This window comes from Thermobia domestica, chromosome 1 (genome assembly GCF_964235325.1).
Source record: "Thermobia domestica chromosome 1, izTheDome1.hap1.1, whole genome shotgun sequence".
Classification (NCBI taxonomy): domain Eukaryota; kingdom Metazoa; phylum Arthropoda; class Insecta; order Zygentoma; family Lepismatidae; genus Thermobia; species Thermobia domestica.
The window spans coordinates 124652717-124680426 of record NC_137454.1 but is presented as its reverse complement, the minus strand read 5'-3'; the positions used below and the strand labels follow the sequence as shown (position 1 = coordinate 124680426).

Here is a 27710-nt window from a genome sequence, read left to right as displayed (position 1 = left end):
GATGAAAGTGGCATACTTGTAGTACGTTTAAAGATATACTAAAGACTAAATGATGGGGTGTGCGCAACAGTGGTCTAACCCCGAAAAATGTGAAAATGAGATTTTCATGTAATCGTTTGTCATTTAAATTGAATTATCTTCCCACTGAGTTAGATAAAATTCACCTAGTAAATTTTATACATATGGATATTTTAGTTCTGGGTCTCAATCTAAGGCCTAAAATATTCAAAACAGGAGTCCGAATCTGAACTTCGAAATTTCGGGTGTGGATCCAGGAACCGAATATCCGGATCCGGATCCGAATCCAAGATCCGAAACTTCGGATCCGGACTCAAGATCCGAAATTCCGGATCCGGATCCCAGATCCGAAACTTCGGATCCGGATTCAAGATCCGAAACTTCGGATCCGGATCCAAGATCCGAAATTCCGGACCCGGATCAAGATCCGAAATTTCGGATCCGGATCCAGGAACCGGATATCCGGATCCAATATCCGAAATTCCGGATCCGGATCCGTCTGGCCATCCCTAGTATACAGCTAATCATTCTACCTACAACCAAAATGTAATCTTCATTACAGGACACCATTTTGAGACGAGACTATCCCAAATCTCGTCTCATGGGCAAAACTATTTGAAATATTCGAATCTATTGTTTTGAGCAGATCTACGATATGTGTATTTGATTCAAGAATGTTACCTATATATCTATTTGCTACACTGGATACTAGATCCTGCCACTGGACCACTTGAGTTTCATTTGTAAAATCAGTGAAGTATTCTGAAGGATTTCCCATAATCTCAAATCCTGGGGCCAAATTGTGAAGCCATAACCAATGAATAAGTTCATCTAGGTACGTGTAATTGTAAACAGGGTTTCCATTTTCTATATTCCTGGAAGAATTATAAGACATAATAAATTTATATTTATAATATGTAAATTTCTTTTCATTGGCATCAACATCTTAGAAACACCTTAGAACCTATGGTTATAGTTTAAATAATTCAAATAAGCTTTAAAAGTCTAAATGATATTTTTAATACAATGAAAAATAAACTAATTAGGCCCTAACAAAATTTTAAACATATATTTTGAATAGAATATCCGTTCATATAAATATCCATCTAGGAAACAGACGAGTACATGTAATACCTTTCTTCTGTTAGTAAAAGTTTCTTATTTGAAATATTCCTGAAACCATCTACAGTGAAGAAAAATTTAAAAAATGGGTACAATGTGGTCCGCGTTTAATCTGATTATTAGGATTAGTCCAATGGATCTTTTAAGACTGTAAAAGTATGTACGCTCGTTACTACACAAGAGAAGTCTTGAACGAACATTAAGAATAACAATAAGTTGTCATAACTATCCGACTTGTGAGTTTTAATAATAATAATAATAATAATAATAATAATAATAATAATTATTATTATTATTATTATTATTATTATTATTATTATTATTATTATTATTATTATTATTATTATTATTATTATTATTATTATTATTAAAACGTAAAACACCTAAACAGAAATTTTATGTTAATTGTGTATTCAGAAACTAGTTACTTATTAATGAAAACGAACAATTTTATCAACTCTATGAGTATACATAGACGTGACTTATATAGTACGTGTTACCTTGAAATACCTTATCTTGATTAAATTAAGTAACCAGTGAATCCTGACTTGTTCTATTGCATTGAATGGTAAAGCTCCAATCAGAGCGAGATTCACTTTTTCATCGTTAGTTAATAGATATTTCTCTGCCTCCTGGTGTGGGTCTGGAGGGCTGCAAATAAAGTAAATAAAATACCATGTTACGAAAAGACAAAACATGCTGAACAAAGAAAAGGAGTTACATAAACTTAAAGGAAATTTCTTCTTCAGAGGGCATTACTCTCCGTATTTACAATTTTATTGCAATAGATAGAAGTGATGTCTAATTCCCTGTTGGTCACCATAATCCCTTTGTTTTCTTTCGAACACAGATACTTGTTCAATACAGACAACCGCCACCAGACTTTCTCCGAGAGAAAAAATGTCGGAAGTGGCAAAGTGAAAGTGTGAGGAGGACTGCATAGGACACTAGCAAGCCTTTTGCACACAAGAAGGCGTTAGTGTTCCCAATCTTAAGATATATGAGCCACAGCAGGTCCACCCTAAATTCATTTGACAGCTGATTGTTGAAGCTAGTAGAAATGCAAACAGTGATGGAATTCTTACAGTCAGACCTAAGGTATTGTACTTTAGAGCAAGGGCGCCGATTTTTCTGTAAATTTGGGAGGGCCGATTCAGATGCAGAAGGTATATGAGGATTTTAAGACAAATTGCATTCAAATTATGCCAAATATTGTATATTCATAAATACAATAGAGGGCATATATGAGCCTTGGGTGGTACCCGGGCCCCCATGCCCCCGCCCAGGATCGACGCCCTTGCTTTAGAGATGACTAAACTTTCTGCAAAATTACACTAGATTTTATAATTCTACTTCGATAAAGGTGCAAATGCTGCATATACCTGTGAAGGAATTTGCTCAATTTATGAGCAAGATACGTTGTCAAAAGCAATGGGCAAAAGGTAGTTCAATCGCTTTTATTTTATAAACTTCCATGTTCACGATACTCCTCGCAGAGGGTGACGAATCACAGCAAATCTGGATGATATTCTAGCAAAAGTTCTCCAAGATTGTCATATAAGCAGTCATGACATCGCCAATGACCTAAGCATCCATCACCAAACATGATTCAATTCTTTGAAGAAAGCTATGCTGGCTGATCAAAAAAGTTCCTAACCCCCTTGGTTATATGCAACCAACCGACTTTACTTTGTTAATTATCTGGTTGCTGTACATCTTAGGATACGTTTTTCTCATCAGGCGTTAAGGGCGCAGACTACTAAAAATGATACAAAAGCTAACCATTTTCCCTTTACCCGTTTTTCGTAAGTGAAAGGAGATAATGAAATGTACACTCATGTCCAAAATTATTGTTGCATGTCTATAAATATGTTATTGTAGGAATATAATTTGATAACGAATTCGCCCGGTATTTCTTATAATGTTAGTATGTGTATAATCTGCAAAGACATGTATGTTGCAAATTTCATGTCAAAAGAGCAGTAAATAAGAACAATAAAACGAAAATAAAATTTTCTTGTCCATTTAGCAACATTTTTTTCCACTCATTCTAATTTTCTTATTTATAATTCCTTTCCTATGAAGTTTACCACAAATATACATTTCCCGATTATACACATATTGTCAGTATTAAAAGTACCCTGCAAAATCATTATTAAATTATATTCTTACAAGAAGACAGTTATAGATCTGTGACAATCATTTTGGACATGAGTGTACCTTACAACAATAGATGGTTACTCTAGAAATATAAATCGGAAGAATTTTTAGTGTTGCCATCCACAGAAATTACCGTGTGGCCAGAATAGGAATTACCCAAAAATCTAGGTTAAGGATGCGAGTAGAAAAACTAACTCAACGGTAATTGATAACTTATTATGTTATCTTGATTCCTTGTTAACTAATTTTTAAATAGTATTTGAATTTATTTTGCAATCAACTAAAAGTGTAATACTAATATTAAAATAACACACACACACACACACACACACATATATATATATATATATATATATATATATAATTAATTTCCATCTTGCCCACAATGAGAAAGAATATATATATATACAGGGTGTTTCAAAACAACACCGACAACGTTTGGGAGGTGATTCCTGACACCAAGATTAAGACAAAAAGTATACACCAACCTGGATGCACAAATGCGTCCTTTCGGAGTTATAGGCTACCGAAAACACGAAAAATAAACTTTAAAGGTCCATCGCTCCCAAACTATGGGACCTACCGTGGTCGGGTCAAGAATTCACTTAGGAACAAGTATGTGCCCTATCCAAAAATCCATGTTTCAGAATCCTAAGGTACTTACGAAACAATTTTTATAGAGGGAGTTTGGCTACGGGCATATAATTTAAAGCACTCATCAACTACCTCTATAAAAACTGTTGTGTGAGTACCTTAGGATTCTGAAACATGGATATATATATATATATATATATATATATATATATATATATATATATATATATATATATATATATATATATATATATATATATTAGAGTGGCCCGTATTTTTTTTATTTCCGACTTTTTATGAGTCTCATCCAATAAAATGGCCCCATACTAACCCAAGGTAACTCATGAAAAAAATTAGTTCAGTTGAATAATTTTAAATGGTGCCCGAAGTGACCTCAAGTTTTTAATGCATTTTCGATATACATTATGAGGTAAAGGTCCCTTGTATGCTTCGAACAGCATTCATATATTATCAATATTCCCTCTCCACTCAACGTAGCAATAGACCATTGCATTGTCAACAGTTATATGTCCGAATGTAATTTTTTTAAACAATCCACAGTAGGTAAGTTATTTCCAAAACAGCTAACGTATCACACCGGAAAATGTATAATAAGTTCTGATTTCTAATTTAATACAGTCAGTAGTAGTAATGCTTAAGGTCAGGTCAATGATATGCTTCAGTCTTCAATAGTTCCTGATGTGTTTTACGTTTTCGAAGTGTCGGGCGTGAGCCCATGCCTTCCAGTTGAGTTGTTTTTGACGGAGTGTTAGTGCTCGTATCTGATATTTTTGGGCTGCTACTGTCGCTAGCTCGTTGTTTCTCGGCTTGTGGTGTTAGATGTTTATTGTGGTCGTGACATGCGGTATGCTCCGGGGTGGTTCAGCCGTTGCGATGGTGTTAATGACATCGTTGTTGTGGTTCTGGACAGTAGCCCAGAACTGTGTTGTGAATTGCTGTCGTACTTCTTCTAAGAGTGGTAGGTCCAGGTCTTCATGTAACTGTTTAATCCTCGTGTCCATGGTGTGACCGGTGATTGCTCGAGCTACACGGTTCTGAACTCGTTATAGTTGACGAAGATGTGTCAGAGCTGCATGCTGCTACACAGGGTGGGCATATAGCAATATGGGTCTTATGCATTGTGTGTAGACTTGTCTTCTTGCTTCGTGAAATTGTTGCTGAGGAGGAGCGGCAGCAGGGCACCAAAGGTTCTTGTCACTTTGGTTGCTGTCTGTTTTTTATATGTTGGGCAAAGGTTAGCTTCTTATCTAGAATTACTCCTAGATATTTTGCTTGGTCCGTAGGTTGCAGCTGGGTTCCATACAAGCTAACGTCGTAGGCTTGTCTTTTGTAGTTTTGAGTGAAGTGCACCAGGGTTGTTTTTGTGGCGTTGACCTTAATCCTTGTCCAACGCTCTAGTAGATGGATGTGCCGGTTCAAAGCCGCTTCTGCGTAACGATAATTGCGGTAACTGGCGAAGACAGCCGTGTCATCCGCAAATGTTGCAAGCAACGTGCGAGGTGTAGTTGGCATATCAACTGTGTAAATAGTGTACAGCAGGGTGACAAACACGAGCCCTGTGGTACTCCTGCTTCTGTTGGTCTTGCGTCCGTTAGTTCTCCTTCGTGTGAGACTCGGAACGAGCGGTTTGAAAGAAAGTTCTGTATTGTCTTCACCAGGTATGTTGGGAAGCCCGCTTGAATAAGCTTGTGTACTAGTCCGTTATGCCACACCCTGTCAAATGCCTTCTCGATGTCCAGGAATAATCCCAGGGTGTGACCTCCAGCATTGTATTGATGTGTTATTCGATCTACGAGCCGGACTAAATGGTAAGTGGTGCTATGTCCTGGTCGGAAACCGAATTGATGGTCTGGTAGGATGTTTGCCTCCATTGCGTGGTGAAGTAGTCGGCGTTGGAGAACCCTCTCGACTACCTTACTCAGGTCGGAGAGTACACTGATGGGGTGGTACGATAGAGCTTCTGTACGCTTTCCTGTTGGTTTGGGGATCATACTGATGCGGGCTTCTTTCCATACAGCTGGGAAGTGGCCAATGCAAACGAAGTATCCCGTTCGTAATCTTGCTCAGGAGAACTATCGCTTTCCGTGGTGCCTGCTTCAGCACAAATGGGGTGATCTTGTGGAGCCCTCCTGCCCGGCGGTTGTTTAGGCGCCGATTGATATTGCTCACTTCTCTAGGGGTGGTTGGATGACCAGGTTGGAATTGGCGTTCCTCGTTGAGTTGAGAGGTCTTCGGTTTCTGCATCTGATTTCGTTTTTTGTGAACGTTGCCTGTAGGTGCTCCGCGAATACTGCAGCATGCTTTTCTGGTGTGAAGACGAGCCCTTGGTGGGACCTGAGCGGTTGAATTCGTGGATTTTCCCTTGGTTTGCCCTGTGCTCGGATATGACGCCAGGATTCTGGGGATGCTGCTTCCATATTCTGGAATTTCTCGTTCCACAATTGGATTTTGGTGCATTGGAGTCGCTTCTTTGACTCTTCGTGAGGGCGTTCCAGACCGCTTGGAATCTTGGGTGACGGGTGTTCTGCCATTTCCCTCGTGCCCAGCGCTTAAGGTGGATTAGCGCTGAGGTACGGAGGTCCTCCGGTGGTGGTGCTGTAGCCTTGTCCTGTTGTCTGGTTGCTTGCCTGTATGCTGTCTGGATCGATACTGTGAGTGCCACTAGTGCTGCATCAATTTCTTCTTGTGTGTTTGTTGCCATTCTCGGGTTGATCATCTCCGCTAGATGTTGCCGGTATTGATCCCAAGCCGTGGTGTTTGTCCGAGGCAGTTTCCTCTGCGGGACGCAGTGGGTGGTTGCCACTGTGAACAGCACTGACAGGTGATCAGATTGGAGGTCGTGAAGGACTGTTGGACCCTCCAGGATAGCTGTGTTTGTCATGAGGAGCATGTCCAGGATATCCGGAAAGTTTCCGTTTTTGGAATAGTGAGTTGGCTCTGTTGGGGCGTCCAGGATGAAGTCGATTTGCTGAAGGGCGTCGTAGAAAATGGTTCCATTCCTGTTGGTCGTTCTGGAGTGCCACGCCGGATGTTTGGAATTCAGGTCACCAGCGATGAAGATGCGGTTGTCGAGTCTGTGGAGGTTCTGAATGTCTGGTGGGTCGAGATTGCTGTCATGCGGCCAGTACGAAGATATGATATGGAGAGGTCCTTCCGGTGAGTACACTGTGATTCCTGTTGCCTGAAGGGCTGGTAGTTGAAGCAAATCGTGCGCTATGGAGCTTTTGATTAAGATAGCTGTTCCACCGTTCTTCTGCTGTATTATTAGAATGTCTTTTTTTAACCTCATTTCTTTTAATGTGTGCAACTTAGAGATTGAAATATTTATGCCGCGAGTGTTTTCAATAATTTCCGTAAATTCAATTTAGTCTATGGCATCTATTTAGTGGAAATATAATATACGTGTAAAAGTGCAAAGTTTATTGTTAGGTTCAATGTGTGAATGATCGTTGTCTACTGTTCCGACTGGAGTGCCATCTGTTAGCCTTCGCTCAAGGTTACTGTTTTGTTTTAATAGAACAATTTTCATCAAACTTCTGCGGCGAGCATGATAAGACGACCCGTTCGGGAGAGTAATGATCCCGGAAGTATGTTTTTTCGCGCGCTACTCTAGCCAGCTGTTTTATGAGCTATCCTAGCCAGTAGTTTTAAGTTGCACAAAATTTATATAATGAAGTACAAGAGGAACAAAACGAGTCCTGCGGGGCTTCTAACGCGTTCCTAGTACTACTACTACTTATCTGCACAAAAGTAAGTAAATCACTTTTTTGAAAACTATTTTCATATTATTTTAATTTAAAAAGTGTTATAATAATGGAAAAAAAGTAAAAAAAACTTTCCTCGGGCCGGGTTTGAACTCACGCCAAAAGAGATTTTCATTACTAGCATATAGCGCTAGCTCACTCTTTTTTATTTTATTTTACTTTATTTTTTTATAGTTCGTCCCAACCGGGATACTGTTCGCCATTGGCAATTCGCGCAATTTCTGCGTAATCCAAACACGACAGAGACACAAACACAGAAAGATCCAGGACAGTTAAAATTCCGACCTTGCTCTTCAGGGGGGATTCGAACCACCAGTGGATTGCGCCTCATGGTCCGAAGCCGAACGCCCAAGACCACTCGGCTATTGCCACCGGCCACTCGGCCACTAAGACTGACAACAACAATCGTTTGATTTCTGCTACCTGAATGCAACGTGGCAAGAAATGGATAACGCCAACCAATCAGAACTGTTTTTCGTTCCTACTTCCGGGAGCATTACTCTCCTGAGCTAGTCCTATGATAAGTAGCTGATGATATGCAGTTGTTATTCGCTTAAAAAAAAGTGGTCTTTGATTATTTTTTTAACTACGAAGTTCTTCCTTTTCGTGTATTATGCTGTTGTTGATTTGATGTAGGGATTTAATCTGAACGTGTTGGGAATGTGTTAGTAAATGGAAGTGAGTGTAGAAAAATATAAATTCGTAATAAAATTTAAGAAAGTGATGCTAGCAAATCCAGCTATTTCGAGACTGAACAAAAGTGAGTGCGTGTTTTTTGCTAGCCATGTCACTTACCTGGTTAACATTTACTCACTTATATTTTTAGTTTAGGAAAATAAGAGTATAGTTTCGTGGCGGAAATGTTATGCAAGGGGATCCACATGTGTATCGATAAAAGTGAATAAAGTCAAATTGTGTTTGACTGTGTTGTGGCTATAACGTAATATAATGATAATAAATAAATATAAACAATTTATCTACGAGTAAGAGATTTTAGACATTAGAATGTCTTGGCCCAAAACTAATGATAATTTATAAGAATATTGATAAATCGCTCCATGTTATTTTATTCGAGTATAGGCCACGGTTAATTTAAGTACATGCGTAATGATGAGTGCGTGTGATATTTCGGCGTCTTGCGATAACTGTATGAAAGTTATAATCTACACTTAAGTATTTCTTACTGCCCAACGCCAAGGAAATATTTTACCCCTTAAGTCCAAACATTATTTCGCGTGGGTGACTTGCGTTGTGTGTTGCTGGCGTGCAGTAGACAAGGTGTTGTATATATATATATATATATATATATATATATATATATATATATATATATATATATATATATATATATATATATATATATATATATATATATATATATATATATGTATGTGTGTAAGTTGATTTGGGGGTATGCAATTTTTGTTGTTTTCTGCAATTTCGTTTTTGTACTTTCGGAATCTGTTAAGTGCAACGAGAAAATCGACAGAGACGATGTTCAAACTTTTATCATTGACTTCCCATTACTATATGATAACACGCCGCTCCCTTGGTATATATTTCCTCTTACGTTCTAGAAAACGGTGCATGTCTGTGGCGAGCATGTCTTTGTGAGTTCATTTTGGAATTTTGGCAGTTTTTCTTTCCCAAAATGTTGGAATTTTGATTTTTTTTCTTCTTATTTTCTTGCATTGGAGTCAGTGCTTTACTATTTTCCTGTCTTCTACGGACATTTAAAACTACCACGATTTTTTTTAAGAATATTTGAAAACTAAGCAGGCAAACCACTCCTCCTATGTACATCGGCCGTAACCAACATGGACATTTCTGGCAAATTACAGCAACTAGGGCGCAGGGAACTTAAGGGCGGCACCTAGAGCGTTTTCTCTTGGTTTTCCATGCTAGGACCCAGCAATTCCAGGGATCATGTCGGGACATTTCAATCCGCCCGATATTTGGGGCGGAATTCTTTCGGAGTTTGTGAAGTAGTTTGGATATTCAGCGAATACTTATACATAATAAAGTACTTATAGATTAATACTTATAAGTATTAATAGATTATTATATACTTATATATAATCCATACCTAAATATATATATATCCTAATCTAAGAAGTATTTGCGGTTGTTATGTTAAGTGGAAGTGCTAAAATGTTAGTTCATAAAGTTATAATTGATCAATACATATCTCCACGAGCATCATCAATTTAAACAAAAAAAATCTCATCACCATGGAGTTTTCTAGAAATGTTTATCAATTCATAGACTACAATCGACCACTTGAAAGTTCCTCTTAATGACTAAATATGCTATTCCCGCATGAGACGATTTTTGTGTGGAAATCTAATTTTCCTTAGTTATAATACGTATAAATAAGTAAACCGATAAGTTCCTTTAAGCAGATCAGTTGGAGCGCTGATCAGTGATATATATATATATATATATATATATATATATATATATATATATGAAAGTGTGCTGTGTACTCTTAGTGAAATTTTAAATTAGAATCTAATCGAGGTAGAACTCAATATAGATTTTTTTTAATCAGACGATTTAAGATCTAATTGGATGTGAGTGAAGAGACTCAAAGTTCTATGTATGCATACTAATTTCACTTATGTTTTAATAATTTGGTTACCGATGTGTTAGATATTTTATTAATCTCAAATGTAATACAATTTTCATTAGTTAAATCTGTTTGGCGAATAAAAAAATTAAATCTTACTTTTGAACTTTATTACATTCTGTTATACAGATATTTTTTCTTTCTTTCAGCCTCTTTCTGTAGGTTCAAATGAACATTTCGTTTCTTAAAATGTTTAGTGGAATTGAGTTATTTGATTCAACATGTATTAGTAGTGGGTAGTAGCTGACCTTTGAGTTTAGTGTTTAGTATAACTTAGGAATATGTAATAAGATAGTTTTGGTGTGATACTAGTAATATATGACAATTCAACAGCATTATTTTAAACTTGGATGTCCATAAAGATCATATTTAATGTGTGTAGCTGAATGCTGATATATATTTACACTCTTGCGATCGTTATAACAATATACTGTCATAAATATCAATATATAACAGAGTTACAATAGCAAGCCTAATAAAACATGAAGTGGTGCATTATCATAACAAAAGGAAATAATGAATATGGTAATTTAAGTTAACAATACCATTTTATTAGGAATTTACTATTCAAATATGATTGGTACATTCATATCAATTCTCAGTTTGCAAAGAAGGGTTCCAATCCATATTCAATTATTTGGTATAATTGAATATGAATCGGCCAAACACCAGACTACTGCTAACTTCGAATTTCTGGTACTACAAGCAAACAATAACATGAAGTTACCTTAGGAAAGGTAATTTTGTGTCGTTCTTTTGATCGAAAACGACTCGTCCTCATTCCTCCATTCTGGACATGGTCATGTATTTAAAAGAAAAGAAAATATAATTTCGGAAGTCCGTTGCCCTTAACATATTAAAACTTTAATACTTTTTATAAATTATTCAAATCCGTTAGGCTCATTACAATTTCTTTGGCGACTAATCAAAATAAACTATAACCAGAATGTAGGAGGAATGGCGTGTTCCAACTTTTGAATAGCCAATATTTAAATTTAAAAGACTTGAATCGAAAATCAAAACGTCTTATTTCTTTCGTTATTATAAATATTCCAGCGAAAACTTTGTTGACTTTACAATTCCCATCTCTTGTCTCGTGTTATAAACATAATTCTTAACAAATTCTTACAATATTTTACACTTACTTGACGATAAGGGATTCAGATTAGTAATTTACAAATTGTCCTTAGGATTATTCAATCAGATATCGCATTTTGTAAATCATATTCGCTCTACAATAACTTAAAGTTTCGACATACAAGAGAAACAAACTATTGAGGTATACTTACAAACGTAGTTTACATGCGTAGATCATGTAGTTTTTAGGCTTAATGTACGACTTACGACTATATGTAAATCCGTGCCACAAATGAAATATTTTAATGTTACTTCTCATGGTTATGCCCACTAGGCTAAAGAGGGCGGGGATGATGAGAAATGAATGAAATAGTGGAATGAAGAAAGTGGAAGGAAAGGAAGAACCCCAGAAAACCTACGCATACGGTGTTTGTCCACCACAAAGCTCACTTGGGGCGAGCTGGGGTCGAACCAAGGACCCCATGCACCAGAGGATGACGCTCTACTACTGAGCCACCGCTGCTCAACACCCTGCAACAAACGTGTAACGTATGCTTCATAACACTTTCCGTATAAGTGTTCCATTTATACGCACTTTCCGTATGAAAGAAAGATAGGAGGTAAGGATCTCACATGTATATGGACGTATATAACATATTGCTGCCGTATATAACATACGTATACGTATGTAATATATGGAAGACAGATGTCAGACATCCTGCAGCAGCACAATGTGACATCTAAGCTGGAAAAAGGCATTACGTATGCATACTATGGATAACGTATGCCCGTACAGATTTTCGTAATGTACATATGGACTCCGTATATTTCTACAATATACTGCTGTTCTGATAACGGATTTTTCTTAGTGTATTAACCGAAATTTACGTTATCTCATTTTGTCTGCAATCCAATAAATAATAAATATATTAATAAATTTCACTCCCCTTGCTGCCAATTATCGTTATTCAATTCTCAATTTGCGCTACCTTAAGCTCCCATCTGAACGAATCTCTAGAGACCACTGGAGGGTCAATATATTCTTTGCTTCAAAGTTACATTTTAGAAAGGTGAAAGGTGTTCGAACGAGAAACGGTCGATATGATTTCACCTTTAACGACGATTGTCGTCTGTGTTTACATAATATATTATATAGAAATACACACATGGTTTGACGCAAAAGAAAAAGCAATCAAGAGGGGAAAGACAAAGCTTACCACAAGCCTGTGCTCTTCCAGAAGTGCTTGAGTGTCCCAAGCGAGGCTTTGTCAAAGTCTATAACAACTCCAGATGATACTTCACTTCCACTAACAGGATTGTCTATCAGTATCCATAGCAACGGTAGGACCCTTGGGATCTTCAGCATCAAAGTCATCTATAACAGAAACAAGAAAATAAGTTTCGAAGCTTCCACTAGTTGCTTTTAATGAGTCTGTTATTTTGGATCAATCAACCAAACATAAGAATCTTCTCAATTCTGTCCTGAAATTCAGCGTTTCAGTAATACAAAAATTACACATTTTCTAACTGATTATCGTATACAACAGAGATAAACAAAAAAAAGTACTTTTTTTTTTTTAGATAACGTAGGCCCTAATTTTGTATCATATTACAGTAACAGGTCATTTCAGGTCTTGGTTCAGGAACAAAAGAAAGCAAGATTCCCGACTTAATTAGTTTCATGTTTTTCATTATGTGTATTATTATACTATTGATAATATAACTCATATAATTCAGATCGTAAGTTAAGCTGTAGATTTACGTCTCATAAACTTGGTTGTAGTCTCATAAAGCGATACTGAACTCCATTATCAACCTAACAAAGGAAATTATTGTTATTGCAGTTGTAAGACCTAAAATAATAACATTGAAATTAAAGGACGCGAATTCATTCACCATAAATATTATATTCATCAACGCTAAGAAAAATAACTGTTTCAATTTCTCATTTTCATTCTTCACTGCTTTAAATATATTTTTAACTATGTCTTGATACCGGTATTTTTCAAGTTTACAAGGGCATGCATGACCTAACAAAGCATGTAATGACTGTGTCGATAACTTCTTGGCTTGGGGAGGGAAAATTATAGAAACTTTTGTACATGATGTGAGAAATGATTATTACTTATATTTCCGTCCTGTCCTGCTCTAAAAAATATAAAATTGAATAATTTCTTAGTCAATTAAATACCTTTAATGTTAACTTTTAACAAATGAGGATGAAAAACGGACTCAAAACGCACACTTTAAGTGAACACAGTCTTCTCCTTTAGCTATTCTCTGCTTGATCTCAAGCTGCTGTGGCACTCTCTCCGCATTTACGGGGTCTGTGCAATACCATCATTTCAGATTTTTCCAGGGGGGGGGGATTGTCCACCGACATAAAAGTTTCATGGTTTTGTTAGTACATTAATATACAATTTGTCAAAAAGCGTCTCTACCTTAAACTAAAGAGGTCCCCCTGCCCTCACGAAATTACGCCATTGGGTCTGTGTTCCAAGATGTCTACTTTAACATTTTATTAAAAGAGAGAGGCACATACTGTTAATTTAATAGTAGTACAGTACTAATACAGTGAAACTTCCTTTAACGGACACCTCTCAATAACGGACACCTCTATAACACGGACAGATTTTTTTGTCCCGGCAAAAATATATGTTCTCTTAAGGAACAAGACCCTCTCTTTTACGGACACTCTCAGATACGGAGGCGGACAGTCCTTTTTTCCTCCCAAACGTAACAATAACCTCTTCATAACGGACAGGAATTATTCTCGGTTCTGCGATATATTACAGTAGAGAGAAAAGTCTGTCCCCTACAAGTGTATCTATCATCACCTATTGAACCATCAAACAGAACAGCTTCAACCTTAACTTGAAATTCTTTTTTTCTGCCCGCAATCAACTGCTTTCTGGTGGAAATCCTAGACAACCTTCAATAAGCAATAGGACTAATGCAGGGTCAGTCGTATGGCCAAGAATTCTATACGAAAGATCTCCCCTTCTCTTTTAGGGAACAAATTTAGTCCTTTTTCATCTGGGCCCTGGATCTTTCCCGACAATTTCATACATAACAAAACAAACATTGTTTGTTTTACAATAACATTTTCAACATGAGTTTTATTACTCTTGTAGAGGAAAAAGCATGCCCTTTTCGCTAAACAAAAGAGTTTAGCCGGTAAGTTAGTTCCTAACGAATCTTTTGAGGTTTTGAGACTTTGAAATGAATGAAAAACAAATGTATTAACACATCCTCCAGCAATAATATTATTAAACTGAAATGAATTTCTCTTCATCCCTCTGTAATTCAAATACTGTACGTACTAAATACAGTATTTTGATATTGAATTTTACGTATTTACGCTCATACATAATGTATTTACTGTATATTACTGCATACAAATTAAATTTCTGTAACCTCTCCGTAACGGACACCTCTCAGTAACGGACAAAAATTCATATCGCACTGGTGTCCGCTATTCAGAGGTTTCACTGTAATAGTATAAAGATATTTTCTCTATTATTATTATTATTATTATTATTATTATTATTATTATTATTATTATTATTATTATTATTATTATTATTTTAGTGTAGAAACATCAGTTAACATGTTATAAAATCAACTACAATAACTCGATCATTTGGTTTTGAATTAAACATCCCTTCTGAGCACTACGCTACATGAGACATGAATTTACAGTTTCGATTGGAATCCGAACCACGTAAGTTTCCACCACAAATTAAACATAGACCTCTAGCGCCAACACTGAATATTTAGCCACAAGAAACCTGAGAAATTTACTGGTTAACGCGGTTAATACACCTCCTATTAATCTCGTAATTGAGACACATAAGATAACCCTTGAATCGTTTCGAGAGGAATAGTGGAATTCTTCATGCAGTGTAGCAGTTAGTTGGATCAGCTGTGATGGAGAAGGAAATTTGAACCGAGCTGTCTGCTCTAAAAGTGACCATAAATTTGCGATGGTATTTAAGTCGAGGGAGTAATCATGCCAGGAGATATGTTAAAGTTCATCTTCAAATGCTTAAAATACACTTAAACATTTGTGGTCATGTGAGTTGGTGCATTGCCAGGCCGGTAGCCAGCCCAAAAATGTAAGGGGGCGGCTGAAGTTAGTGGGGCCGATCCAACCATATTATAGTTCATCATCATGTTATAGTTCATTTGCAAGCCTACCGTGAAAATTTTAGGGGGCCGGTCCCCCTAGACCCCCTGGATACGGGCCTGTGCATTGACATTTTAGAAGATTCTGTGGTAATTAAGGACCAATGTCTGTTCCATAAGATACAGCTAATCCTCTAAAATGTCAGTAGTATGGACATCTGTAAGGGCAACCACATTCTTTAATCACTTAATATACAAACACATTTTACGACATCTGTATGGATCCCAATTTTTGCCCAATAATATTCTTTAAAGTCTCGCCCTAAACTACCCTTAAATAAACCCCTGGCGTCTGTACGGATCAGTTTTTTTGCACCACATTTGTTAATATGTAAATATCCCTATTTAAAACACCATGTCCAAAACACATATTCAAAAGAATACAATTACATAGAACTTTATGATTCGATGGCCCTGGAATCAGCAAGATCCAGAATTTCTGGAACTTGTTTTAACACGCATTGTTTATATCCATAATTTCTATATATAAATCTCGCTATGTAAAAGATCATATCCAATCCCCATGCCCAAAAGAACATGGTCTCATGGATCGCATAGCTATCTATTGCAAAAATCAGACTTCAAAAATTCGCTTTCGTTCAAGATTTATCGTGTGAACTAACGAATAGATGTGTAAGTTACCATTACCCATTAAGATTCCAACGGATTGACATCATTAACGAACTCGGCCGAGAAGAAATAAGGAATTCACTTCCGTTCAAGAGTCATCGTGTGGAGTAACGGACGCACCAACATTATAATATTATAAGTTCCACTTGCGTGATTCTAATAAATAGTAAACATAATGTGCGAGGTAATAATGAGCCTAGTATTTTGCTTCTCAGTTGGGCAAAGATTAATACATCCAGATACCCTGGATCAGTTTCAATTCAAATAGGTACCACAGGTAATTCTCGAAGTAAACTAGTAATCATGAAAGCGGGAAATAGTTCACGAAAGTTACGTGGTACATGTGTTTTAAGCTCTGATTGGAGAAAAGTCAGCCTTTCAAAGGAAATACAGGTACATTCAAGACAATAAATGTTTGCAAGTGTTATCGTGATTTAAACACCCAGACACATACATTCATATAAATGCATTTTTTTCAGTTTCATTTTTGTTAAGATTTTATGCAACGCCGACATTATCAAGGATTGAATTTACTTGTAATACAGGCTCCCAACTACAACCAGAGGTTGAATCTCGTGTAGTTGAAGTGTGACGTATGTGAAGTTGCCCCCCCCCCCCCCACTTTCAAATTTCGATTCGAAACTGAAGCCAATCGATTGTTTTTCGTTTGTTATTGATTGTTTTGAAGAAAAAATCGTTTGTTCCGATAAACGTACAGAAATATTCAAAAAATAAAGTTGGGGAGGCCAACTTCACACTAGCCCCCCCCCCACTTTAAAATTTCGATTCGAAACCGAAGCCAATCGTTTGTTTTTCGTTTGTTATTGATTGTTTTGAAGAAAAAATTGTTTATTTCGAAAAACGTACGGACATATTCACAAAATAAAGTTGGAGGGGGCCAACTTCACGCTGCCCCCCCCCACTTTCAAATTTCGACTCCAAACTGTTGCCGATCGATTGTTTTTCGTTTGTTATTGATTGTTTTGAAGAAAAAATCGTTTGTTTCGATAAACGTACAGAAATATTCAAAAAATAAAGTTGGGGAGGCCAACTTCACACTACCCCCCCCCCCCCACTTTAAAATTTCGATTCGAAACCGAAGCCAATCGTTTGTTTTTCGTTTGTTATTGATTGTTTTGAAGAAAAAATGGTTTGTTTCGAAAAACGTACGGACATATTCACAAAATAAAGTTGGGGGGGCAACTTCACGCTGCTCCCCCACTTTCAAATTTCGATTCCAAACTAATGCCAATCGTTTGTTTTTCGTTTGTTATTGATTGTTTTCAAGAAAAAATTGTTTGTTTCGAAAAACGTACGGACATATTCACAAAATAAAGTTGGAGGGGGCCAACTTCACGCTGCCCCCCCCACTTTCAAATTTCGACTCCAAACTGTTGCCGATCGATTGTTTTTCGTTTGTTATTGATTGTTTTGAAGAAAAAATCGTTTGTTTCGAAAAACGTACAGAAATATTCAAAAAATAAAGTTGGGGGGCCAACTTCACACTAGCCCCCCACTTTAAAATTTCGATTCGAAACCGAAGCCAATCGTTTGTTTTTCGTTTGTTATTGATTGTTTTGAGGAAAAAATCGTTTGTTTCGAAAAACGTACGGACATATTCACAAAATAAAGTTGGGGGGGCCAACTTCACGCTGCTCCCCCACTTTCAAATTTCGATTCCAAACTAATGCCAATCGTTTGTTTTTCGTTTGTTATTGATTGTTTTGAAGAAAAAATCGTTTGTTTCGAAAAACGTACGGACATATTCACACAATAAAGTTCGAGGGGGCCAACTTCACGCTGCCCCCCACTTTCAAATTTCGACTCCAAACTGATGCCGATCGTTTGCTTTTCGTTTGTTATTGATTGTTTTGAAGAAAAAATAGTTTGTTTCGAAAAACGTACGGACATATTCACAAAATAAAGTTGGGGGCTAACTTCACCCTAGCCCCCCACTTTCAAATTGCGATTCGAAACCGAAGCCATTCGTTTGTTTTTCGTCTGCTATTGATTGTTTTGAAGAAAAAATCGTTTGTTTCGAAAAACGTACGGACATATTCACAAAATAAAGTTGGGGGGCAACTTCACGCTGCTCCCCCACTTTTAAATTTCGATTCCAAACTAATGCCAATCGTTTGTTTTTCGTTTGTTAATGATTGTTTTGAAGAAAAAATCGTTTGTTTGGAAAAACGTACAGAAATATTAGGGGGCAACTTCACACTAGCCCCCCACTTTCAAATTTCGATTCGGAACTGAAGCCAATCGTTTGTTATTGCACTAGTTTATTATCTAGTCTATATTCGATTTCGCGATTTAAAACCTCCCTGGAGCAAGATAGTATGCAAAAATAAGCATTTATCACACATAAACATACTTACACACACATATATATATATATAGGGTATAACAAAAAGGTAAGACAAAATTTCAGGGGTGGATCCCTTATGGGTAGACAAGCAAAAAATTTCATTTGACTATATGTCAGGAAATGCATCGTTACAGAGTTACGGCCATTGAGCCGTCTGATGCTGTTAACAGTCAAATTCTGGTCGCCCCTCAACGTGATTCAATTTAAACCTCAATAGTTCACCCACTAATTAAGCTTGGAAGGGAATTTTAATAGCAATGTGTTTCTGAAAGATGAAGCTTTCGGCTGATATATATTTCATGTATAAGAAAGGTATCACGGTGGACAGGGGAGGATAACTAGGTGTTTTTTTTTTTTGTTTGTTTGTTTCTTGCCTCAAGATTTTGGAGAAGGCATTCCTTCCCCAAGGGCGTCATTTCAGACTTCGCTTGAGGGAGCAACAGTATCACCGACATAAGCCTTTCCCGTTTTGTACTAGTATATTACTAGACAATTGATTAAAGTAAATGTATTCCTCAAACTCTTGGGAAGGCAATTGCCCCCTCCTAGCCCCTCTAAATGACGCCCCTGTCCTTCCCCCTTTGGGGTACACGCAAAAAATTTGGTATGTGAAGCAATAAAGTAGTCCACTATATGAAACCCCAAAGGTGTGGTTTGATGATGCCAACTTGTATTCTTGGCTCTGATGATGCACATTTTGTGTTCGTAATTGTACTGATTTGAACAAAATCGTAGACTCTCACAATGGGAACTCTGGTGACATACTTAATTACCAAAGAGTCATGATTCATACATCGTTGGAAACTCTAAATAACGCAGATCCCAACGAGGTAACATTTGTACAATTCCCTCCATATTCTTAGAAAAAGTCGCCCTGAAAATAAATGTAATTTACGACAAAAAACTGAGACTCAAAAACTTGTCCAACTTTGGCCTCCTCCCCCATACAAGCAAGAAGTACACATATAGGGGTATTAGCATATAGTGAACTACTTCATTGCTTTCTAAACCAATTTTTATGAGTGCACCCCAAGGGGGAAGGAATGCCATCTCCAAAATCCTGATGCAAAAAAAAAGGGAGTTTCCCACCCCCGTAAGTTGAAGTACTGCCAGATACATGAAATACATATCGGCGGGATGCTTCATCCTTCATAATCACATTGATACCAAAATTATCTTGCTACTTTAATTAGAGAGTAGGTTATAGAAGTTTAAATTGAATCACATCAAGGGGCGACCAGAATGAATTATACAGCATGAAACTGCTCAATGGCACCCCTAGCTTTATTTTTTTGAATATTTCTGTACGTTTTTCCAAACAAACAATTGTTTCTTCAAAACAATCAATAACAAACGAAAAACAAACGATTAGCTTCGATTTTGATCGACATTTCATACTAGAGAGCCCAGCGGGAAATTGCCCACCACCAAATTTTATTTAGTGAAAATCTCTGTAACTTTTTCGAAACAAACGATTTTTTCTTCAAAATAATCAATAACAAACGAAAAACAAATCATTGGCGTCGGTTTCGAGTAGAAATTTGAAAATGGGGGCAGCGTCAAATTCGCCGCTCTTACTTTGTTTTGTTTATATGTCCGTAGCTGATTCGAAACAAACAACTTTTTCCTCAAAACAATCAATAACAAACGAAAAACAAACGATTGGCGTCAGTTTCAAATCGAAATTTGAAAGTGGGATATAGTGTGAAGTTGGCCCCTGAACTTCATTTTGTTTATGTCAGTACAATTTACGAAACAAACGATTTTTTCATCAAACAATCAATATCAAATGAAAAACAAACGATTAGCTTCGGTTTCGAGTCGAAATTTCATACTAAGGAGCCCAGCAGGAAATTGTCCAACCCCAAATTTCATTTAGTGAAAATCTCCGTAACTTTTCCGAAACAAACAATTTATTCTTAAAAACAATCAATTACCAACGAAAAACAAACGATTGACGCCGGTTTCGAATCAAAATTTGAAGGTAGGGGGGCTACTGTAAAGTTGTCCCCCGAACTTCATTTTGTGATTATGTTTGTACGATTTTCGAAAAAAAAACATTATTTCTTCAAACCAATCAATAACAAACGAAAAACAAACGATTGGTTCGCTTTCGAATCGAAATTTGAAAGTGGGGGCTAGTGTGAAGTTGCCCCCAACATTATTTTTTGAATATTTCTGTACGTTTTTCGAAACAAACGATTTTTCTTCAAAACAAACAATAAAAAACGAGAAACAAACGATTGGCTTCAGTTTTGAATCGAAATTTGAAAATGCGGAGGCCAAGCGGGAAATTGCCCACCCTAAAATTTTATTTAGTGAAAATCTCCGTAACTTTTTCGAAACAAACTATTTTTTCTTCAAAACAATCAATAACAAATGAAAAACAAACGATTGGCATCAGTTTGCAGTCGAAAGTTGAAAGTGGGGAGCAGCGTTAAATTTCGGTTTCGAATAGAAATTTTAAAGTGGGAGGCTAGTGTGAATTTCCCCCCAACTTTATTTTTTTGAATATTTCTGTACGTTTTTCGAAACAAACTATTTTTTCTTCAAAACAATCAATAACAAACGAAAAACAAACGATTGGCATTAGTTTGGAGTCGAAATTTGAAAGTGTGGGGGCAGGTTGAAGTTTTCCCCCCAACTTTATTTTGTGAATATGTCCGTACGTTTTTCGAAACAAACGATTTTTTCTTCAAAACAATCAATAGCAGACGAAAAACAAACGAATGGCTTCGGTTTCGAATCGCAATTTGAAAGTGGGGGGCTAGGGTGAAGTTGGCCCCCCAACTTTATTTTGTGAATATGTCCGTACGTTTTTCGAAACAAACGATTTTTTCTTCAAAACAATCAATAACAAACGAAAAGCAAACGATCGGCATCAGTTTGGAGTCGAAATTTGAAAGTGGGGGGGGGCAGCGTGAAGTTGGCCCCCTCCAACTTTATTGTCTGAATATGTCCGTACGTTTTTCGAAACAAACGATTTTTTCTTCAAAACAATCAATAACAAACGAAAAACAAACGATTGGCATTAGTTTGGAATCGAAATTTGAAAGTGGGGGGGGGCAGCGTGAAGTTGGCCCCCATACTTTATTTTGTGAATATGTCCGTACGTTTTTCGAAACAAACGATTTTTTCTTCAAAACAATCAATAACAAACGAAAAACAAACGATTGGCATTAGTTTGGAATCAAAATTTGAAATTGAGGGGACAGCGTGAAGTTGGCCCCCCAACTTTATTTTGTGAATATGTTCGTACGTTATTCGAAAGAAGCGTTTTTTTCCTCAAAACAATCAATAACAGACGAACAAGAAACGATTGGCTTCGGTTTCGAATCGAAAGTTTAAAGTGGGGGGCTAGTGTGAAGTTGTCCCCTAATATTTCTGTACGTTTTTCAAAACAAACGATTTTTTCTTCAAAACAATCAATAACAAACGAAAAACAAACGATTGGCATTAGTTTGGAATCGAAATTTGAAATTGGGGGCCAGCGTGAAGTTGGTCCCCTCCAACTTTATTTTATGAATATGTCCGTATGTTTTTCGAAACAAACGATTTTTTCTTCAAAACAATCAATAACAGACGAAAAAGAAACGATTGGCTTCGGTTTCGAATCGAAATTTGAAAGTGGGGGGCTAGTGTGAAGTTGCCCCCTAATATTTCTGTGCGTTTTTCCAAACAAACTATTTTTTCTTCAAAACAATCAATAACAAACGAAAAACAAACGATTGGCATTAGTTTGGAATTGAAATTTGAAAGTGGGGGGATAGTGTGAATTTGGCCCCCCAACTTTATTTTTTGAATATTACTGTACGTTTTTCGAAACAAACTACTTTTTTCTTCAAAACAATCAATAACAAACGAAAAACAAACGATTGGCTTCAGTTCTGAGTCGACATTTTATACTAGAGAGCCCAGCGGGAAATTGCCAACCCCCAAATTTTATTTAGTGAAAATCTCCGTAACTTTTTCGAAACAAACGATTTTTTCTTCAAAACAATCAATAACAAACGAAAAACAAACGATTGGCTTCGGTTTCGAATCGAAATTTTAAAGTGGGGGGCTAGTGTGAAGTTGGCCCCCCAACTTTATTTTTTGAATATTTCTGTACGTTTTTCGAAACAAACGATTTTTTCTTCAAAACAATCAATAACAAACGAAAAACAATCGATTGGCTTCAGTTTCGAATCGAAATTTGAAAGTGGGAGGGCCAACTTCACATACGTTGAAGTGTGCACAGACAATCATGCAAAAATCAATTCTCACAATATACATTGTTGAAAATAAAATGAAATCTCTAGTTTAATGTTCCACTGTTATGTCCGTTATCTTAGGCAAAAGGAGACGAATGATTAATTAAAGTCAATGATTTTGAGATAATTAGTGGAATGAAAACGTGGGCGAAAACGAGGAGAAAACTCCAAGAAAAACAACATGAGCACGATGTTGTCCATCACAAACTTACATGTCTTGAGATCGAACTAGGGATTTCTCGTACCAAAGATGAGCGATTTAACAATTTTCAAGCAATTTGCTTTACCAATTTTCCCTTATAGGTCCTATATTTACCATGACAGTACAAGTGTCCGCCCGTCCAGGAGGCAAAAACTCCCGAGAACTACTTGATGCATCAAGCACCAATTATGGCCTGAATGTACACGATCAAAATTTAGGAATTGATTTCTTGGATGGACATGATATTCGAACTGGAAGTGGTAGAGTTCAACTATTTCGATTTTAAGGGGGCAGACTACTAAAATTGATATAAAAGCTATTTTTCTTTTGACCGTTTTTCGTAAGTGAAAAGAGAAATATAAACAGAGAGGTTTTTTTTTAATACACTTTATGTTATTACAAAATAAATGCAAATATTATTTAAGTTAACAAGGAGCCAAGATAACATGTTAAGTCATCAATTACCGTTAAGTTCATTTTTCTAGTCGCTGCCTTAACTCTAGAGTTTTGGGCAATTAATTTCTAGCCACACTATAATTTCTATGGATGGCAACACTGAAAATTCTTTTGATTCGTATTTTCGAGTGTAGAATAACGTTATCTATTATTGTGGTAAGTTACATTTCATTATCTCCTTTCACTTACGAAAAATGGGCAAAAGAAAAATAGTTAGCTTTTGTATCATTTTTAGTAGTCTGCCCCTATAGAGTAAAAAGGATCATATATAGCAGAAAGCAGTTTTCTGCAATCAGTTAAGCGTTCCAAAAATACATTCTATCACCATCTTTAACTCTGTACTAAAACCGGAAGTGATAGAAATTCATTAGAACTACCGGCTTCAATATTGATCTACATTGAGCAAAACTGAGAAGAAAGAGTGAGAAGTTCTAAGAATAGATACCATTTTCTCCTGTAACCTATTCAAACCTGAAGTACCAGAAATTAACCATTTCCGGTTTTAAGTTGATCGCTATAGAGTAAAAATGAAATACATATCGAGAAGCTGTTTTCTTGAATGAAGCGTTCTAAGAATATATTCCAATAGTGGTTCTCAACCTAATTCCTATCACGGCCCCCACTTTATCACATCCTCTTGCCAGTGATCCCTTATAATTTCTGGTTTTTAATAAGCTTGTGTTTGATTTTTAATATACCTATTGCGGAGATTTCATGATATCCATATATTTCTATTCTTGTACATACTGAATGTAGTAACTTCCTTAAAAGCGAATGGATTAAAACCAAATTTGGTCAGTTCATTCATATTACAAATATGGAATCCGATTCGGAACACTGTTTCAAAATGGAGGTCGTTTGAAAATGTTAAAACTTCATAGCTCTCTTAATTTTGGGTCATATGATAAAAAAAAAAGTTATTTCTAATTTTGGACAGTTGTTTTAAAAAGTTATTGAGTATTTTAATTTTCGATAGGGCGCCACTTTAAGTTTACCTCATATTATTGTAAATTTGATACTTTGTTGTGCATATGTTCAGTATCACCAAAAACTATTAAAAGCAAGTTATTTACATTTGAAATTTAGGAAACAAATAAAATCCCTCACCAAAAGTCTAACTACATTGTTCCAAGCTTGCTGGAAAAAAGACTATTCGCTCACACATACGTATCTCATTAAATTTCAATTTTAATTGTATTTCAATATGCAGGTTTTGTTTTGTTGCATTTGTCTTTTCTGGTATTTCAATATGCAGATCTCACTAGTTTCATATCGTACCTCTTTCATTTAAATTGATTTTTAAACAACTCTGCACCTATTGAAAATGTTTAGTAGACCTATTTTTTGTTGTTCTTAACAGTATATGTAAAAATAAAAAAATATGCCTGTCAAAACAAAATTCAAAATTATCTTTAAAAATATTTTCCGATATTAGATTCTAATTATATCTCTTGCTCTTATCTTTGCCACTCGCAGGAAACCCTCTCGCGACCCCCAGGTTGAGAAACTCTGCCATACACCATACAAACAAAACTCCTTCACATGGTGTACACGTGATACTACTACTACTACTTGTTTAAAATATATAAAATTTCCTGACTCTGAATTTCTCAGCTTTATATATTTCAGGACCAGAGATGAATCTAGCCCGGGGGGGCTAGACCAGGCCCGTATCCACGGGGGGGCAAGGGGGGCCGGGCCCCCCTAAACTTTGGCTGGCCCCCATAAAATTTCACAGTAGGCTTGCAAATGGACTATAATATGGTGATGAAGTATAATATGATTGGGTCGGCCCCCCTAACTTCTTCCGGGCCCCCCTAAATTTTTGGGCTGGCTACGGGCCTGGGCTAGACCCCCAGCTTTTTAAGTGGCATAAGTAATTGAAGCTATTGTTTACATATTTTGAAGGTTTAAACTCATAATATACTCATCATAGTTTGTGTACTGGTTGCCCCTCAGTTTTTACCTTCTTGATCCGCTAATGTTCAGGACTACCGGATTCGACTAGGACACGAACACACGAGGGTAGTTTAAAAAAATCGGTCATAAAATACATAGAGACTCGAACCCCCAATGGATTTCCGCTCATGATCAGTGGCTACCACTGAGCCACCATGCTCATCGTACAGGTTGTTTTCCACATCTCTCCTCCAAGAGAGATGTATATACAAATGCATTTTTCTTCTGTTTACGTTTCGAATCGCAGAAATAAATTTATTTCAGTCAAGACATCAAATGAAGTGGGGGAAGGTTGGGCCCCATAAGATTTTTTGGGCGAGTACATATATTTTCATTGAAAATTTCACAATCGATCTTTAATTATATCGTAATGATGCTTTTAGAGATCCGCGCTGATGGCTCAATGGTAGAACGTTCAACTCTGGTGCGTGAGGTCCTTGGTTTGAACACAGCTCGCACCAAATAAGATTTGTGGTGGACAAACATTGTGTGCGTGGGTTTTCTCGAGGTTCTCCCGTTTCCTCCCACTTTCTTCATCCCACCATTTCAATCACTCTCATCATTACCCTCTTCTTTACCCTAGCCGACATAAGCGTGGGATGTAAAACTTAAAGATTTCATTTTCATTTCATGATGCTTTTAAGAACAACAAAAAGTTGTGAAATTCAACAAAATTTTAGTTCACAAAGCAAGTTATCTCTGCTTTGTCACAACTAACTAGAAACCCTTCTAGTATTTTGGGGCTGGGGGTAAATTTAGGGACTTGCTCCTAACTAGTGATGGGCAGTGGGAATATTCCCGGTGGGAAAGAAAATAAAAATGGGAATATTCCCGGGTTTTTCCCCTTGCATATAAATTCCCGGGAAGGAATTTATTTCCATTTCTTTACTTTATCTTCCAAATTATAAGGACCACATGACTAATTACTTCATCTTCATTTATTATGATTTACTTCTAGGTTTTAAATCATTTGGAGGTTAAAAAAAATTAAAATTCGATGACTGTACTTTATATAACTACTAATATAAATCTTTATGTTCCATTTCCATTTGCACTAAAATGTAGCAAAGTACTAATTTACAAATGATGAAAAGGAACCAGTTTGTAATGTAATGTAAAAATTATGTAGAAATAGAGATGAAGTACTATCAATACACTCCAAACCACCGTTAGTAATAGGCGTCGATCTGTCTATTGTCTCTGACTCGAATTTCTGAAGAGGTACCCGGACTTCTCCTACATAGTGAATTAACGCATGAAATTTCGAGAAATAGGTAGGAAGAAATGTGTGGCAATCTTACGTGCAAAATTATAAAGATAAGTCAGTATCTTGCAAATATTGTGAACATAAATATGTATGCGCAAACGTTGATAAAATGATGATACATGTATCTTCTGGCAGTTACCCAACCTAATTTGTTTATAACATTTAAAATTTTAATATGTTTATAATATCAGTAGTAGGTTCAAGTTTAGAAAATCCAGTTACATATAAATTTAAACTGTTTAGCGGTGTAAAAGTATGTGGGCTTACTATACCATTTTTCCACATATTTACTTGCATAGAACATATTGTAAGTAAATATACATTTATATGTACTCTCTAAATATAATAAAATATTAATAAAATAACATAATACAGTTCAGAATATACATTTTAAGGAATCATCTAGAGACAACAGTAATAAAATACTCTGATAAAAAAAAACTAATTTAACTTTGAAACCATAATATAGTAATAGAATGCGATTTTGTTTGTGATTTACATAAATTCAAAAAAAATCCCATGTTTGGGAATCTTCCCAGGAAATATTCCCGAAAAATATCTTCCCGGGAATTTACCCATCATTACTCCTAACCACTTGGAAGCGGAGATGGGTAACGCTGTTCAACAACTATTGTTTCTAGCTAAATTCGTAGGTCGACAGCATTGAAATGAAAAATAATTAAATTTGGTTGTGGTCTGCGTTAGTCCTAACATCAAGATTTAAACACTACTTTCGTCCTACCGAATTAATAAATGACACAATACGATGTAACAAGTGTGAAAAACTAGCTGTATTTAATGTATTCCTGTAGTATGCATGCTTCTTTTTTTTCAGTAAAATAATATTGGTTGTAAAACAGTGTCAAGCATACGAAAACAAATTGATAAATTACTCACGGCTGTAGTAAACAAGTAGGCCCTATCTTTTCAACAACACACTACACAGTCCCATGTGTCCTCTTGCGATCAAATCATTCAACTAGCAAAATAAGATAATTGAAG

At 36.3% G+C, this 27710-nt stretch overlaps 1 protein-coding gene across 1 annotated transcript; it reads right to left on the bottom strand.

Annotated features, from left to right (window-relative positions):
* Positions 1 to 574: 574 nt before the first annotated feature.
* LOC145662304 (alpha-L-iduronidase-like) lies at positions 575 to 27710 on the bottom strand. The gene is made up of 4 exons (XM_081727784.1): positions 27606 to 27710; positions 12603 to 12760; positions 1651 to 1791; positions 575 to 893 (listed from the first exon to the last, which is right to left on the bottom strand). The coding sequence occupies exons 2-4, from the start codon at positions 12758 to 12760 to the stop codon at positions 575 to 577; spliced, it is 618 nt and encodes a 205-aa protein (XP_081583910.1). The 5' UTR covers positions 27606 to 27710.

Bases quoted from the DNA above. Each gene is read 5' to 3' on its own strand.
- LOC145662304 (XM_081727784.1), bottom strand. From the start codon at position 12,760: ATGACTTTGATGCTGAAGATCCCAAGGGTCCTACCGTTGCTATGGATA. The intron at 1,792-12,602 runs GTAAGCTTTGTC...CTTTATTTGCAG, and splicing joins TGGAAGAGCACAGGCTTGTG to CCCTCCAGACCCACACCAGG. The intron at 894-1,650 runs GTATTTCAAGGT...TAATTCTTCCAG, and splicing joins CTTAATTTAATCAAGATAAG to GAATATAGAAAATGGAAACC.